Source organism: Chanodichthys erythropterus, chromosome 18, assembly GCF_024489055.1.
Source record: "Chanodichthys erythropterus isolate Z2021 chromosome 18, ASM2448905v1, whole genome shotgun sequence".
In the NCBI taxonomy this organism is placed as follows: Eukaryota; Metazoa; Chordata; class Actinopteri; order Cypriniformes; family Xenocyprididae; genus Chanodichthys; species Chanodichthys erythropterus.
The window spans coordinates 35,685,786-35,702,096 of NC_090238.1; the positions used below are offsets into that span (position 1 = coordinate 35,685,786).

The following is a 16,311-nucleotide window of genomic DNA, read 5'->3' on the forward strand; positions in this document are numbered from 1 at the left end:
AAACATAGGTTGAGTCCCCAAAGCTTGCACAGTCCCGTACCTCGTCCTGATTTTACAGATGCATCTGCTTACATAAGCTATCACATGTTTCTGCATCTTCTTCGCCTGTGTTTTGATCAGGAGATTTGGTACTCTTTCAGAAGATGCGTAATAGTGCCCCCTACCGTATAAGAGTGAAAACATGGAAAGTCAGGAAATTCCATCAATGGCAGGGAAGCGTTGTCTCATAAATGACAGAAAATTACATCAATGGCAGGGAAAGAGAACAAATTCATGTGTGTATGCACGTGTTGTGAATGTCAAAATGCAGCGTTTTGTGAATGAGACACTAAAGAATGAAGTATTAAATTTTAACGTACAAGGTTTTATTCATGTGAAGATTACATTTAATTCAAAATTATCACTATTATTACACCAAGAACAGTAAAATTTGTTTTTACTTAAATATATTTTCCTTTTTCTCCAAACAGCCAGTTCCTTAAAAGGAATAGATCTTCTGAGTGTACAGCATCTCTAGCTGGCTTTGCTTGTCCCACCAAATGGGAATCTGATGAATGTCTCCAAGATCAAAAGGTTAGAAGGCGTTCAAACACAATGCCCTCAAGATATGACCAGGTATCCTCAAGTTGGGCCAGTTTCTCAGACAGCTTCAAAAGCCTGCAAAAAGATGCAAATTCAGCTGAAGTGAAAAAAGCAAAAACGGCTTCCTCAAGGTTGTTAGTCAAGAAAAGCGATCAAGACCAGGATTGTCTGGATTCAAACACCAAAGGCACTAGAAAAGTATTACCTATAATAAAACAGAAAACTAATGTTAAGGGAACAAAGAGTCTATCTCAAGGTGGGAATAAAGGTTTAGAGACCATCCGCAAGGTGTTTTCACACTCCGTTGGTTCTGGGTTCAGGACTGCCTTGGCAAAAGTTTTCCGCAAGCCACCATCAGGCTCAAGGGGACATAGAAGTGTGAAATCTATGAACAAAGCGATACATCAATTTAATGAGAAATCAAACAAAAATAAGACTGTGAAAGACTTTGAGAAAAAACAGGAACAGTGCCCTATCAAATCAGCAATGTCTTATGAAAGTTTGGAGCAGCTTAGCTCACTAAAATACAAGCAACCGAGGCACTGGCAAAGTGCAGAAGCTCTGACGAGTACCAAGCAATGTGTTGCAGTGCAAAAAGAAACAGCTGGGTGGGTGGAACAAGGTGGTGGTGAGGATCCCAATGGTTCTTCAGATTGTGATAGTATTTTCTCATTGGATTCGCTGTCATCAGCTTATGCTACAGCTCTGTCTGAGCAGCTTCAGCAAGAGGAATGTGATTCCAGTGAAGACAGTCAGATGTCTCAAGATTCTCTTGTTATGGAGAGAAGTGGAAAGCATGTGACTGCCAGACCAGTGCTCCGGTTTAAAAAAGTTCCAAGCCACTTAACCTCCCATCCATTGCCGGCATCATGCAGCTCTCAGTCAATTGGCAATAAAGAGGAGATGAAAATATCCAAAGATGTTCCTGCAGAGGTTTTCTGGAGCCTAAATGGTAGTCAAAAGTTGAAAACAAAGAATGGCCAAGGCTCTTGTCTAGTGTCTGAATCTAGACCCTGTAGCAGTGCGAGTATCAGAGAAACCGAGAATCCGCTTTCTCTTACTGATGCTTGGTCATCCACTGATGCAGCAGACAGTCCCAGAATCCTTGAGGCTTCAGGACACTTGCTCAAACAGGATCCACACACACTAATACAGAGCAGTAGATGCCAAAGCTCTACTAGTCTGGATCTGTCAGACAACACAAATGTCTCAGAAAGCCAGAGCTCACCTCGCTCTGACTCTACTCAGGATGAAACTGCAACACTTGAAGAACAAAATGACACGTCCTTTGAGAATACCTTGTTGTTTGATAGCCATGAGAGTAATTCTAGTTTTATAGTTTTAGGGCAGGAGGATTTTAAAGAACTGATTACCAATGCAGAACCATGTACAACTCATGCAGTCTGTGATTCTACACATATCAATCCAGATGGGGTAGCATACACAAATAAACCAACCACTGAATATGAACCACTGAATCCCATTGTGACCGAAGCATTGTTCAAGTCTTGTTCCAAACAATGTGACATCTCAACAGATACTAGTGTTTTTAAGTGCTTCCCAGTTCATTTGAATAGGAAAGATTCACATATTAGTAAGGAAAACCCATCATCGTATCCAATTCACCCTGAGGATTCATCTTTGAAGTCAAACTTAAACCTAACAATTGGTTATCAGGGTATAACATGCAACAATGCAGGAGATCCAGAAGTAAAGAACTCAAAAGCAGCACCGATTCTAAATGAACTACACATTAATGCAAGCAATGACCATGGCAATACCACTGGATGCTATGATGAAGAAAAGAATTGTTTCTACACAAAACAGTGCACTGTAATGGCTTGCATGAAAGATACCAAAAATTATGCCTTGACCTTTGGTCAATCAGAAAAGCATGATGAAGAAGGTAATAGTTTTGGCAAAGATGGTGAATGCTTTGGTGTCCAGTTGGGGAACGAGCCAGTCACTAGAACATGCAAAATGAAAGACTCTCTTGAAGGCTTTGTTGGAAATATAAAGCTATCAAAGAAAAATGATGTTTCAGACACTGAGACGGCACTCTTAAATATGGATCAGGAACGCTCTGTTTGTTCAACTGTCAACAGAGAATCAGTAACAAATGTATCTGTTTTGGAAAATTTGCTCACTAAGATGGAAAACTCTGATCAAGAGCTGAAAGAGAAGGAAATGGAAAGTGCATCACCAACCAGCGATGCTCACAAGGCTTTAATCAGCAAAGATCACATTGATAGTTTTAGAAATGACAGCAGTACATACGATAGTGGGTTGACTCAAACAAATTGTACTATCCTGAAATCCTCTACAAGTCCTGAGATTAAGAACATTATCTACAACAGTAAAGAGGATAAAAAAGATGCAATTCAGATTATGGAGAGAAAGACATTCAATAACAGATATTTTCAAATGAGCAACTCTGCGATTAATGATAAAATATCAGAGGTGGTGAAAGAACACTTTAATATGTCTCTGAGAGAAGGCTGTAGTGAAGATCACCAGTTGGACACTTGTTTTGCTAAACTGGATGATTTCAAGTCCAAGACAAACAACCATGAATTTGATTACAAAAGTACTCCGGATGGACAGGGCGAAAATAGTATTAGTTTCCAGCCTTTCTTAAGTATGGCAAAATCAGAGAATCCTACGGACAACACTACTGTGCACTTGGAGAACGAAACAGAATCAAGACATTCATTGACTATGAGTCCGAACTTGAACGGCACAGAAGATATTATTGTGAGGAAGACAGAGCGGAAAGTTGAACAAGAAAGTCCAAAATGTGGCTATATTAACGATAACATGGAGTCAGTCCTATATTGCGCAATAGAGGCACAGACTACAGATAGAGTAAATTCAAGCGAATCAGTGTTGTCTTGTGTTAAAGAAACTAATATTGGGGTGAATGCATCGAGAGAGAACATTATTGTATGCACCCAACTAAGAAAGAATTATATTGATGCTTCAAACCCTGTTCAAAAGAAACATTGCACCAGTGAAGAGGTTCTGAATAGTGGCAGAGTCACAGTATTAAAACCTCCCTGCATGTGTGCACAAGCTACTCCATCTCTTAAGCTGACAAATGGGTTAGATAATGTCCAGAAAGTTAATCAGTGCACATACCAAAATGCACAGATTGTCAACAATGAAACAAAACTAAATGAAAGTGGGCTGACCTCAGTGGAAATGCACAAATTTGATAAACCACTAACACATGGACATTCAAGAATTTTGAATGAAACCAAATGTTCGCCAAGTGAAAATAGTTTTATGAAGATCTCAACTACTGTAATGTCCAGTCAATGCAATGTTCCTCAGGTGTCATTACCTACCGAAGCAACAGTAAAGCATACAGTCTCAGGTTTACACTCTGAAGAGACAGATAGAGATATGGCTGATACATGTCAGCAAACCATGGAGGACAGTGCTACAATGTTAACTAATTCAGAGGAACAAAATGAAAAAACATGTTCACATAATTCTACAACATCAAGTAAAGAACATTTCCACTCAGCAGTGGAGGACAATTACCCTGCTCCTGAAGCCCGACCTTTAAGCAAGCTAGCGTTTTATGAATTTGGTCCAGGAAATCTTGGAAAATATCATGGTTGTGTAAGCCAAGATAAAAATTGTTCTAAACATTCCTTGGAAAACATTACCACTACTATTGGTAGTGGTAGTGATAAAGACAGAGTAAGATCTGTGGAGCACATACCTAACAGTTACTCTGAAGATTTACTCCATCAGGCATCACAAAGACCACAAATGCACAATGTGTTGACAAGAGTTGACAAGGATCTACAATCAGATAATCAGTCCATCTGCACAAATTATGATTTGAAATTTGTGGTTAAATCTCAGTATAATGGTAGTTATCTCAAAGGAACTCAAAGTTCTGATAACCAACCAATAAAAAATCAAGATCCATATATGCCTAAAAGTCACCAGTCAACTTATACGCAAAGAAGAGAGCCTGATAAGTCTGTGACCAACCCCTCATCACCTGTTGAGGTATGTCACAACACAAAACCTACCCCTTACAGTCAAAATACAAAGGAATGTTATAACACGTGTAAATCCAAAGATAGCGTTAGAAGAGAAAATTGCACAGCAGCAGATGCTACAGAACATTTTGTTGGCAATGGTAATGATGATAGACGGAAAGGAAAACAAAAGCGATGCAGAAGGGCCCACTTTATGGCACCTACAAGTTCATCCACTGATTCTACACCTGATTTATCCTCGGACGAGATTACCACATCTAAAAGTCATGTTTCTCATACCAAACCTTCTTCACGGACAAACCTGCTTGCTAGCAGTCAAAATGTTCTTGGCAAACATGAAAATCCTCCACTTGATGAAAGCATTCCTTTATCTCCAGCAATGAGTCCAAGATCATTGGAAACACAACCAAAAGAGAGACATACCCAGCAGCCTAACACTGGCATTACACCCTCTGTGTCTGGAGTTGCCATACGTAGGGAAATTGAGACAATTGCATGTCAACGAGAGCTTGGTTCCAGTGAAAAAATGCAAAAAACAGAGATGATTAAATCAAAGGGTGATAAAGACATTACTTTAAGGAAGAATACTCCTTCCAAAGATATTTTAGATGTTTGTGTGAAAGACCATGCACACCCATTTGAGGAGACTCAAACACAGACAAGAGATTCTGCAATGCATTTTGCCTCAAGCGATATTAACCCCTTTATTCATACAAGAACTACTATAGGGGTGAACACGGCAGTCCACAAAAAGCAGGCCTTTGGAAGTGCTGCCAATATATCCTGCCAACACTCTCCACTCAGTAGTTCCAACAAGAATATGACCAGGTGCTGTAGTGTAGACAATGGCCTAAATATTCAGGACTTACCTTTCGGTTCCCATTTGAGCACTTATGTAAATCATAAAGGGCTCTCTAGCACACTGAGTGGTAATGGATATTCTAGAGATCAAATTATTTCTGAGCCTCTGCTGAAGAGTGCTTCTTATTCCTCTAGTTGTTCAAATAAGCAGACCCTAACTGCTTTGAAATGTGACTCTTACAGTGGTGCCTCAGAGGAGTTACCCCACAGTTCAGGTCAAGTTGACGAAATAGTACTGGTCTACTCCTCTGAGTATGAATCTCAGGAACATCCAAGTCCAAGCAGGTGTGATCATGCCACACAGACCATTGAGGTTAATAAGGACCTTAAAAGAAAGAGCCGTCACAGAAGAAGCAGCACCCAGACACCAGTGTCCAAACCGGGAAATGGTGCCCCAACCACATGGGCAAGTCTACAGAACATGTCTGAACATCTCTCTGACCTGATACACAACACCTCTGATCTTCTGGGGAACATACAGTGTATGCGAACAGGTGAAAGGCCACCAAAATATGACCATCCTAAACACCGTTTCCAGGTTTCTAACGTGCGTTCTGGCAGGAACCACAAGATGGACAGTTGTACACAAACTTCATTGGATATTGGGGTCCAGACAGAGGATGCTCCAGTGTCAAAGAAGGCTACGGCCCATGAAGTAAATGTTATTGTCAAAGTAATTGGCTCAGATATTTGCAATGTGTCCCAGCTAGATGGTGATGCCAAGATTTTCAGGAATAAATGTGAAAGTGAACAGGCCTTTGAAAAGATTAAAAGCCTGCCTGATTTACGTCCCATTGGCTCAAAGATAACTGACAGCCAACATGTTCTGATTCCTCCCCACAAAGTTTTTTCATTAGAGACTATTGTGCCAAATCAGGATTCCCCCACTTTGGAAGGATTTGAAGGTAAAACTATAGACCATTCCTATAAGAAGAAACGCTCACAAATGAAGCGAGAGGAGAATCAGACTCGTCACAGAAATGTGGACCAGAAGAATTTTTTTAATAAACAAATTATGCTAATGGATCGTGCATGCTCCCCTATCCTTACAGTGAAGGCAGCAAGATACACCCAGCAAAGACAAGTAAAAACAAACCATAAGACAACCAAGGGACAACAAATCTCAGAGAAACAATGTTCACATGTATACAACATGCAATTTAAAGGTCATAAAATATCTAACCATGAGAATACAGCACTAGCTCAGGAGAACCTTCACAGTAAAAATGCAAAAACAATGTCTACATCAGTATCATCTGTGACCTTTGAAAACCTGAGTGACCTTAGTTCTCCAAATCTGGATGGATCTGATGACTACTCAAATAGTGTCTTTCCCCGCAGCAAATGTATGCAAAATGAGAGAAATGAATACTTTCATGGAGTTGAGGACAGGGTAATAACTAAACCCACTATTAACTGTTCACCATCTCACCTACAAAGAATCTCCCTGTCCCATCCAAGCAGTACCATTGGTGTCCAACTTGCATCATCCTCAATTCAAGTTAGACAATCTAAAATGGAAACCTCAGAAAGGCCTCATTTGTCAGCTATGAACAGCCAACTGAGTCACAGATCATCTGAGTATATAATTAAGAGTTGGGATCATTTGAATCAAAGTACTATGCAACAGCAGGAAGATGATGTGATGTCTTTGGTGCCAAGCGATTGCAATACAGATGTTCTGGTTAGCATCAATCCTCTAGCAGAGACCAGCATGCTCAAAGAATATCAGTGGATCCCTGATGATCTGCCCATGCACAACAAATTTACTAATTGGTCTGGAATCAACCAGCATCCACCATCAACTCTTAGTAAAGTCAACAGACCAAGTGGACATCACCTCACAAGGCTCAGCCCCAGTTACCGGCAGCCAATGGAGTCCCAAAGCCCTAGTTCTATCTATAGACCAGAGCCATCGGAGAAAGCGGATAGGAGAACACAAGAAATTGAGAAGCTGAGAAAAGAACGTGAACAGGTTTTAGCATCTGTACATCTGGATCCGAGCCCTCATCAGCTGACTGTTGAACTCACAGAGGCCAGGCTGCACTATGGCCAAGGGGAAACAGACACTCTGCTTAAAATGCTCAAGTCTGGTTCTAAAGAAGTATCTTCAGCCTGTAACAAACAGGAGCTTCTTAACAGGTCTGTATAATCTGTGATTACATATTTTAAGTATTACAAAGTTCTGCATGTTTAATTTTTTTTTTTCTTTAGATCTATTATGAAGTTATATTGATGTATAGTTGACACTTAGAGTGCTTTCACACTACCTGGGTTTGATGTCAGAATTTGGTTTGTTTGGATAATGTGAGTAACTTACCCAACACTGCTTGGTCCAAACCAGAATTTGATTGTTCCCCTCTCCCCCGTCACTGGATTAATTACTAGCTACTAATTACATCTTTATCAGTGTAATTAGATTACTGTAGTAATTACTATCTCTAAAAAGTATTGCATTACTTATTACTAATTTATTTCTAAATCCAATATCAACCTCGACCTGTTGAACAATACAAGGATAAACATGAAACTGCTCTTTTAATTCTTTCAAATAAACAATATAACATTTCATGTCAACTCAGAGGTCGCCGGCTCAAATCTTTGATTTTGTTAATATGTTTTTTTTGTACAAAGACAAACAAAATAGTAATGAAAACCAAAATATTAAATGTCACTGATGTATATTTACTGAGTAATCCAATATTTTGTAGAAGGGGGTCAAAATGACCATTTTCACAAGAGATTCGGAGCCAAATTACAGGGGTGTAAAAATGACTTTAGAAAGATGGCAGCATCATTATTTTATTTTTACATAGAGATTAGTAGGTCTTTTAGTAAAATCTGTTGACTTTAGCAATCTTTGTTTCATTATATGCCAACAGTGACAGTTCAAAAACGGGAAAAAAGCACTTTGTGTGTTTTTTGCCTCAAGTTTGGTTGCCTATAACTCAAGAAGTATTAAAGATATCTTAATATCCTTTTAGATTCTGGTTATTAACAAACTCTCTTTTTGGTATCTTCATTTGGTATCTTCATTTGTTCCCCCTTTACAAAATAGTGGATTACTCAGTAACTATACATCTGTGACATTTAATATTTTGGCTTTCATTAAAATGTATGTTTGTTTTTGTACAGAAAAAAATTTGAGCCAGGGAAGTTTCCAAAATTTGGTTGATTTGACATGGAATATCCCATTAATTATTCTTGAACTGACCACAGTATTTAAATGTTTCATTAAAAATGCATATTTACATACATATAGTCTGTACAGTTTTTCATGCAATTACATCAGAAGTCACTAATTAAATCACAGAAAAATTAAGAGTAATCCCTTTACTTTTTCAAGGGAAAAGTAATTAAATTACAGTAACTAATTACTTAATAATGAGTTACACCCAACACTGGGACCAAGCAACTGTACCAAGTGTGAAAGCACTCTTAGTTTTCCGAGCTTGTTATGAATGGAATTATATTCTGTCATTAGGCATAAGAAGAACATTGAAAGTTTGAGAAAAGAGAGAGAAGCCCGTCTCCAGATGTGTCGTCGGGCTCGGAGTCTCAGTCCCAGTAAGCATCGGATCCCTATAAATGATGAGAAGGAGCAATCTCAAAAAATTTCAGACCTGCCTAGCAGACGTCGAGAATATCTGCAGCAGCTCAGACGAGAGATTGTGGAAACCAGCAGGTGATTTGGAAATGCATTAAACATTACAGATGTTAAAGTTCATGGTAAAATTCTGTAATTCTATATACTAAACCAGATGTTCTCCCCCAGAGTTCCTGATCCACCAAGGCAGGAGGGTCAGTGTCCATCTGACATTGAGCTTCTATTGCGTGACTACAGCCGAGCCCGTGAGGAGGCGAGAGCAGAGATTGCACGTGCACGAGACCGCCTCCGTGAGAGAGCCGAGCGGGAGAAGAGACGACTACAGCAGCAAGCTCTCTCGCAGGCAGTCAAGGTCAGTGACGCTTGATCATTCTTAATTCTTATGAAGTATTACTGCCCTTTGCTTATTTTGAAGTCGTTTCATATTTTCTTTCCTTCTCTCCCTGTCTTACGTAGGATGACCTGCTGTTTCGCACACGCATTAGTAACAGTACTTTATGTAGTGGTTCAAACCTGAGTCTTTCCTCAGGGCCCACTTCAGGGTACAATAGCAGCAATGCCTTACTGAAAGACATTTCCTCACCATTAATACAGGTAAGGCACCACACTAAAAAGTGTGCTTTTGTGTTATTTTAAAGGATTAGTTCACTTCAGAATTAAACTTTCCTGATCATTTACTCACCCCCATGTCATCCAAGATGTTTATGTCTTTCTTTCTTCAGTCGAAAAGAAATTAAGTTTTTTTAAGGAAAACATTCCAGAATTTTTCTCCATATAGTGAACTTCAACAGTTACCAACCGAAGGTACAAATGTCAGTTTCTGTGCAACTTCCAAGAGCTCTACATGATCCCAGATGAGGAATAAGAGTCTTGTCTAGCGAAACGATCAGCCATTTTCTAAAAAAAAATAAAAATGTATTTACATTTTAACCACAAATGCTCGTCTTGCACTGCTCTGCGATGCACATTACGTAGTCATGTTGGAAAGGTCATGCGTTACATAGGCGGAAGTATTGACAACGGCCTTGACAATAAAAGGTAAAACAAAGATGTCGGACGATTTTGAAGTTGGATGAGAAAATGATTTTTTTTTTGCCCAACAGCGGTACTTCTGCCTCCGTCATGCATGACCTTTCCAACGTGATTATGTAATGCGTGGTGTATCTCAGAGCAGTGCAAGACGAGCATTTGTGGTTAAAAAGTATTTAAGTTTTTATTTTTTTAGAAAATGACTGATCGTTTCACTAGATAAGACCCTTATTCCTCGTCTGGGATCATGTAGAGCTCTTTGAAGCTGCACTGAAACTGACATTTGGACCTTCAACCCGTTGTACCCCAGTGAAGTCCACTATATGGAGAAAAATCCTGGAATATCTTAAAAAACCTTAATTTCTTTTCGACTGAAGAAAGAAAGACATAAACATCTTGGATGACACGGGGGTGAGTAAATTATCAGGAAATTGTAATTCTGAAGTGAACTAATCCTTGCCTTTAGAAAGCTATTTTTTAAGCTCTTCACCTCATTCCTCAGGTAAATGGAGCCTCAGAATTCAAAGCAAGGACTCGACCTCCTATGATCCCCTTGCAGACTTCAAAAGCTCAGCGTAGATGGCTATCAGTCCAGGGTGAGCAATAACCCAGAAACAATTGGAAACCCAAGGGCTGTGCTTCGAATCCACTTAATTAATCAAATCCACTATTCTCTCTAGATGTCAGCCTGGAGACATCTGTCACTGGATATGAGCCTGAGTCCTGCTCCACTCCATCATCTCCTCCCTGTGTTCGACAACGTACTCTCTCCTTTGGCTCTCCCTCGTCTATTTCAACTTCATATCAGGATATCGCAGACAGCACTCTTGCCAGTGCTATTTCAGAAGTACGCGACTCCAACTTGCGTTTCAAAATATGCAAGAGCATGTCGATGTGAAATACGTCATGGACTTGCTTATCTGTTTTAGGTATATTTGGCCTCTGGAGGTGATGTGAGGAATCTGCTGGCTGGGAAAGCAGCTTCTGGCTGGAGGTACAGTAATATGCATAGTTTACATATGTATAAAACTTTACATGGATTCCATCCTCATGTTTCATTAATCATTAGGCATCAAGGCGTGGAGAGAGGTGTTCAAGTCTTTCACAAGGCTACTTCCAGACCCTCAGCTCATGGGTTTCTTGGAGCAGTAGAGCTGGAGAGACCTTTGGCCAGTCTGTGGTGTATAGTTCGAGATCACTCAAAGACTCACCTCTACCATCAGTCTATTAAATCTGCCTGGACACGACCACTGGATGAATGCACTCAACTAGGTGAATCCCAGTGTACACTCTACGATTTTGCCTTTGAATTTCTAAACAAATAATTAAACCAGGTTTGTGACAAGTTAAGGCATGATGCCTTTAGATGTTTAGTTTTTTTCCTTACATTTAGCATTATTAATCAGCATATTAAGAGTATTTCATTATAAACATTGTTATAATTTGTCAAAGTGACAAAATGATCCCTGTCCCCAGAGCTTGCGACTGCCTTAACCAGCATAAACAAAGTTCACACAGCTAATATAACCCTCAAAATGGATCTTTACAAAGTGTTCGTCATGCAGCATGTCTAATTGCGCAAGTATGGTTTTTATTTGGATGTTTACATTTGATTCTGAATGAGTTTGATAGTGCTCCGTGGCTAACGGCTAATGTTACACTGTTGGAGAGATTTATAAAGAATGAAGTTGTGTTTATGAATTATACAGACTGCAAGTGTTTAAAAATGAAAATAGCGACGGCTCTCTTGTCTCCGTGAATAGGTGTAAGAAACAACAATAACTTTAACCACATTTAACAGTACATTAGCAACATGCTAACGAAACATTTAGAAAGACAGTTTACAAATATCACTAAAAATATGATATCATGGATCATGTCAGTTATTATTGCTCCATCTGCCATTTTTGCTTGCTTACCTAGTCTGATGATTCAGCTGTGCACAGATCCAGATGTTAATACTGGCTGCCCTTGTCTAATGCCTTGAACATGAGCTGGCATATGCAAATATCTTTCCTGTAGCTCAGTGGTTAGAGCATGGCACTAGAAATGCCAAGGTCATGGGTTCGATCCCAGGGATTGCACATACTCGGATACAAATGTATAGTATAATGCAATGTAAGTCGCTTTGGATAAAAGCGTCTGCCAAATGCATAAATGTAAATGTAAATATTGGGGTCATACATATTAATGATCCCGACTGTTACGTAACAGTCAGTGTTATGTTGAGATTTGCCTGTTCTTCAGAGGTCTTTTAAACAAATGAGATTTATATAAGAAGGAGGAAACAGTGGAGTTTGAGACTCGCTGTATGTCATTTCCATGTACTGAACTCTTGTTATTCAGCTATGCCGAGGTAAATTAAATTTTCCATTCTATGGCACCTTTAACTAGTAACTAGTTAACTACTAATTTCAAAGTTTTTTTGTCTTCCCTTGCTGTCTCTGTTTCTGCAGCAGCTTTCAGCTTGTCCTATAACAACGTCTGATGTTTACATTTTACGTGGTATGAGAAAGTCACATAAACCAAGGTGAAGTCCGATCAGAGCAGACAGACTGAAACGGATTTCCAGAAATGTGATTTGAATAGGATTTCAAACCACATATGAATGTTGCTCGAAGCGGATTTGTAAAAATCGCATTTTTAATGTGAATTTTTTCGCGTTTTCTCTTGCTAAATCTGATCGGATATCGCATATGCACAGAAATTAGATCTGGACTGACAGTCTGAATGTAGTCTTAGACCTTGACGAAGTTCTGGCAGAGTCAACATGAGAACACAAATGGCTAACGCTGGCTAATTGTGGCTAGATATCTTGGCTACAATTCATCATACAGTCTGGCATGAAGCTGTCAGTCTTGAGATCACATCGTACAATCTGTTATTACATTATCTTAAAGGATTTAAAAAATAATACAGCAGGGTTAATAGAGGTAATGATTATAACTTATCTTCAAATGGACCTTCACTGAATGTATTGCTTTCTTTCTCTCCAATCAGTCTATTTGTTGACGGACACATCCAACTGCCAGCTTAAACAGCCGCGGGACTTCTGCTGCCTCAGTACAGAATCTAAACAGGTGTTGTGTGTACTCTTCTGTGATTGTCTTTAACCAAACGTACTTTACTTTAATCACGCATTTATCTTGATCCATCTTCTTTCCTTCAGGATGATATGTGGGTGCTGGCCATGCAGTCTGTATTTGAGGAGACACTGCCACGTCCCAGTGTGGATACTATTCGTGGTGAGATGCTACCCAGCGCGTGGATCCTTCAACCCAGCCAGCGTAATGGTCGAGAGGTCGTCACGGTCATCTATTTGTTACAAGTAAGCTTGTTTACCCTTGTGTCCTTTCCCTCATCATTGTGAATCAGTTGAATAAATTAGCATTTGCATTAGCATTATGCTTGCTTAAAGAGATAGTTCACCCAAAAAATAAAATTATCCCATGATTTACTCACCCTCAAGCCACGCTAGGTGTATATGACTTTGTTCTTTCAGACGAACACAATCAGAGTTATATTAAAAAATATCCTGGCTCTTCCAAGCTTTAAAATGGTAGTGAATGGCGCTCATGATTTTGAAGCCCAAAAAAGTGCATCCATCCATCATAAAAGTAATCCGTAATCCTACGGCCATTTGCCGGAAAATGGTTATTGTAGTTTATAAAGTTGTAAATATGGATATATTTCTTACAAAAACCCTTCGCTTCACTTCAGAAGGTCTTTATTAACCCCCTGGAGTCGTGTGGATTATATTTATGATGGATAGATGCACTTTTTTGGGCTTCAAAATCTCTCCCCCACTTCATTACCATTATAAAGCTTGGAAGAACCAGGATATTTTTAATATAATTATAACTAGTCATGTTTCTCTGAAATATACACATTTAGAATGGCTTGAATGAATCATGGGATATTTTAAATTTTTTAAGTGAACTATCCTTTGAACTATGAAGTTACCTGAGATGGTAAATAATCAGTTGTCAATGGTTCCCTATAGGTCGATTTGGGAAGCCCGTCCTTGGCTCCTAGACTGCTGAATTCAGTATCTAGGAAGCAAGCAGCTGTCATAGCAGACCTCGATTCTTTCTTTTCTTTGTGACAAATCAGGTTACACATGTAGCAACAAGCACTTACACTAAAACCCTGAAGGTTTTGCTAAGATTTGCACCTCATGTTCTTGCTCTTTACTTGATTCTTCTTCACGTAGCACTGATGGTATGATTATATTGTGTATCAAATTTATCTTGCCACATCTTATTTTTTTGTTATTAGGAAACAGTTTGGGGTGCCCCCATGTGCCAAAGTATTGTTTATTCTAAAAAAAGTTGTAATACTTTGATTGATCAAAGTAAAGACCCAAAGCTATTTTTTTTTATTTATGTATATATTTATAACTTGATTATCATTTTAAATTGATTACACTATACTAGAGATGCACCGATATATATAATTTTCACACTATTGGCTATCGGCTGATAGTTTAAAAACAGCTGATAGTCAGGGCTGATATATCCTGTCAATCAAAAGAGGGCATGAAAAAGCACTGAATTTGTAATTTGTGTAAAGAAAATGCTAAGAAACAGTTTGATGTTCAATATTAACAGTAATTATATGAATTAATTACATTCAGAAAGTTAAGAAATATTCATTTAATTTTCAGAATTTAGTTAATGTGTGTTAATATTAATTTGAGTAATGTTTTTTATAACCGATACCAGTTATAAAGTTGATGAAATGGAGAGTTTTTATTTGCATTTCTTTCAAAATATAATAATTAAAAAATATAATGCTTAATTATTAATTATAATGAAATTATCATTAATTTAAAAGAAGGTGTAAAACGCAGATCCCCAAACTATCGGTATCGTATCTGCAGATATCACTCTGAATGATCAGCTATCGGTATCGGTGGATAAATTTAGTGTCGGTGCGTCTCTACACTATACATAGCTCTGCTTATTGTAAGAAGGGATATTCATATCAAAACAATTCACTGTATTACAGTATTCCTTTAATGCATAGCATTGTCTTAAGCTATGTTCACAAATAACTAGTATAAAACTTGAAGCTGTAGAGATGTTTTTTTCTGTAATATGCAGTACAGTGCCTTCCATGCATGTCTCTTTTTTTGTAGCAGAATTTTGTTTTTTTGTTTGTGCAACATTTTTGTGATTTCTGTTCTATATTGGGTGAAATGAGATAAATTGACTGTCATAAAACTGCAAAGACTGCAAAGCTATTGTTGTTATTATTGATACTTTCAGTATTGCCATTTTTATTTGATTTTGTTTTTTTATGTGTATGCAAAATGTTCTTTGAAGTTTCTCTGTTTAACGAAATGCAATCAAATGTTAATCATTTTTAATGAGTTGTTATGCTTTCTACAGTGGCTTCAGCTGTATGGATTATACACACATCTGGATTTGTAAGCCATTACATTTTGACATGATAATCAAGAGAGCCTTTGCTCAAGCACTGTAGAATGTTACAAGACCAGTGGATTCTGAATCACTGAAACAAACAAAAAGTATACTCTATAAATGAAGGATATTACTTTTTTTTATTATATAATCACATTGTTTTAATATACTGTAAATGCCTTCTGTAATATGTAATCTATTATGTCTAAATGTAATATAATTTATCATTTGATATGTTTTAAAATGTTCTCTTCATTATGACTTGTTTAATGTTTCTTTGCAGGAGCTTCCAAAATCTTAATGTCTTTTAATTTATGAACCAGAACATATTTTTATTAAATACATTTGGCATTTTTCATACAAGTTTCTTGTTGTCAGTCTTTGTTTTAGTATTTAAAGGTATCTGAGATACCTGTCAGTGAACAAGTTCTTGAGGTCAAGGTTATAACCACACCAGAGACCAAATGAAGGAGTAAGGGAAGGGCTCTTATGAACTAGAATATATGGAATATACTTATTTTCTTTAGACATAAAATATTAATTAATCTTTAATGGTTTCAGATTTCTTTTGTTTAAAAATGACTCTATGGCTGGCTAAAATGAACCCAAAATAGGATGGAAATTAAAAATCAGACACATAATTACTAGAGGCAAGAATAATCAAAAGGTGAACATTTATTAATAAGCAATCTAATACATGTTTATTGTTTATTCAACTAGTTAAGTTGTTCAGATCTCTCTGGATTTTTAATCGTAAGTTCTTGACCGTGAGCAGTAGCCAACATAG

The 16,311-nt window shown here is 38.0% G+C and overlaps 1 protein-coding gene across 3 annotated transcripts in view; it reads left to right on the plus strand.

Moving 5' to 3' along the window:
• The window catches only part of stard9 (StAR-related lipid transfer (START) domain containing 9), a 62,420-nt gene extending 46,590 nt beyond the window's left edge, over positions 1–15,830 (plus strand). For 2 of the 3 annotated variants that reach the window (XM_067367890.1, XM_067367893.1), the window contains 11 exons: positions 471–7,604; positions 8,947–9,147; positions 9,238–9,421; positions 9,526–9,663; positions 10,601–10,694; positions 10,779–10,945; positions 11,028–11,092; positions 11,168–11,370; positions 13,099–13,178; positions 13,268–13,426; positions 14,102–15,830. In XM_067367890.1, coding sequence (XP_067223991.1) covers positions 471–7,604; positions 8,947–9,147; positions 9,238–9,421; positions 9,526–9,663; positions 10,601–10,694; positions 10,779–10,945; positions 11,028–11,092; positions 11,168–11,370; positions 13,099–13,178; positions 13,268–13,426; positions 14,102–14,203 — 8,527 coding nt within the window. In that variant the 3' untranslated portion in view covers positions 14,204–15,830. Of the gene's footprint in view, positions 1–470; positions 7,605–8,946; positions 9,148–9,237; positions 9,422–9,525; positions 9,664–10,600; positions 10,695–10,778; positions 10,946–11,027; positions 11,093–11,167; positions 11,371–11,574; positions 11,957–13,098; positions 13,179–13,267; positions 13,427–14,101 lie in introns of those variants that run through there. The other variant, XM_067367891.1, reaches the window with a different exon arrangement.
• Positions 15,831–16,311: the final 481 nt, after the last annotated feature.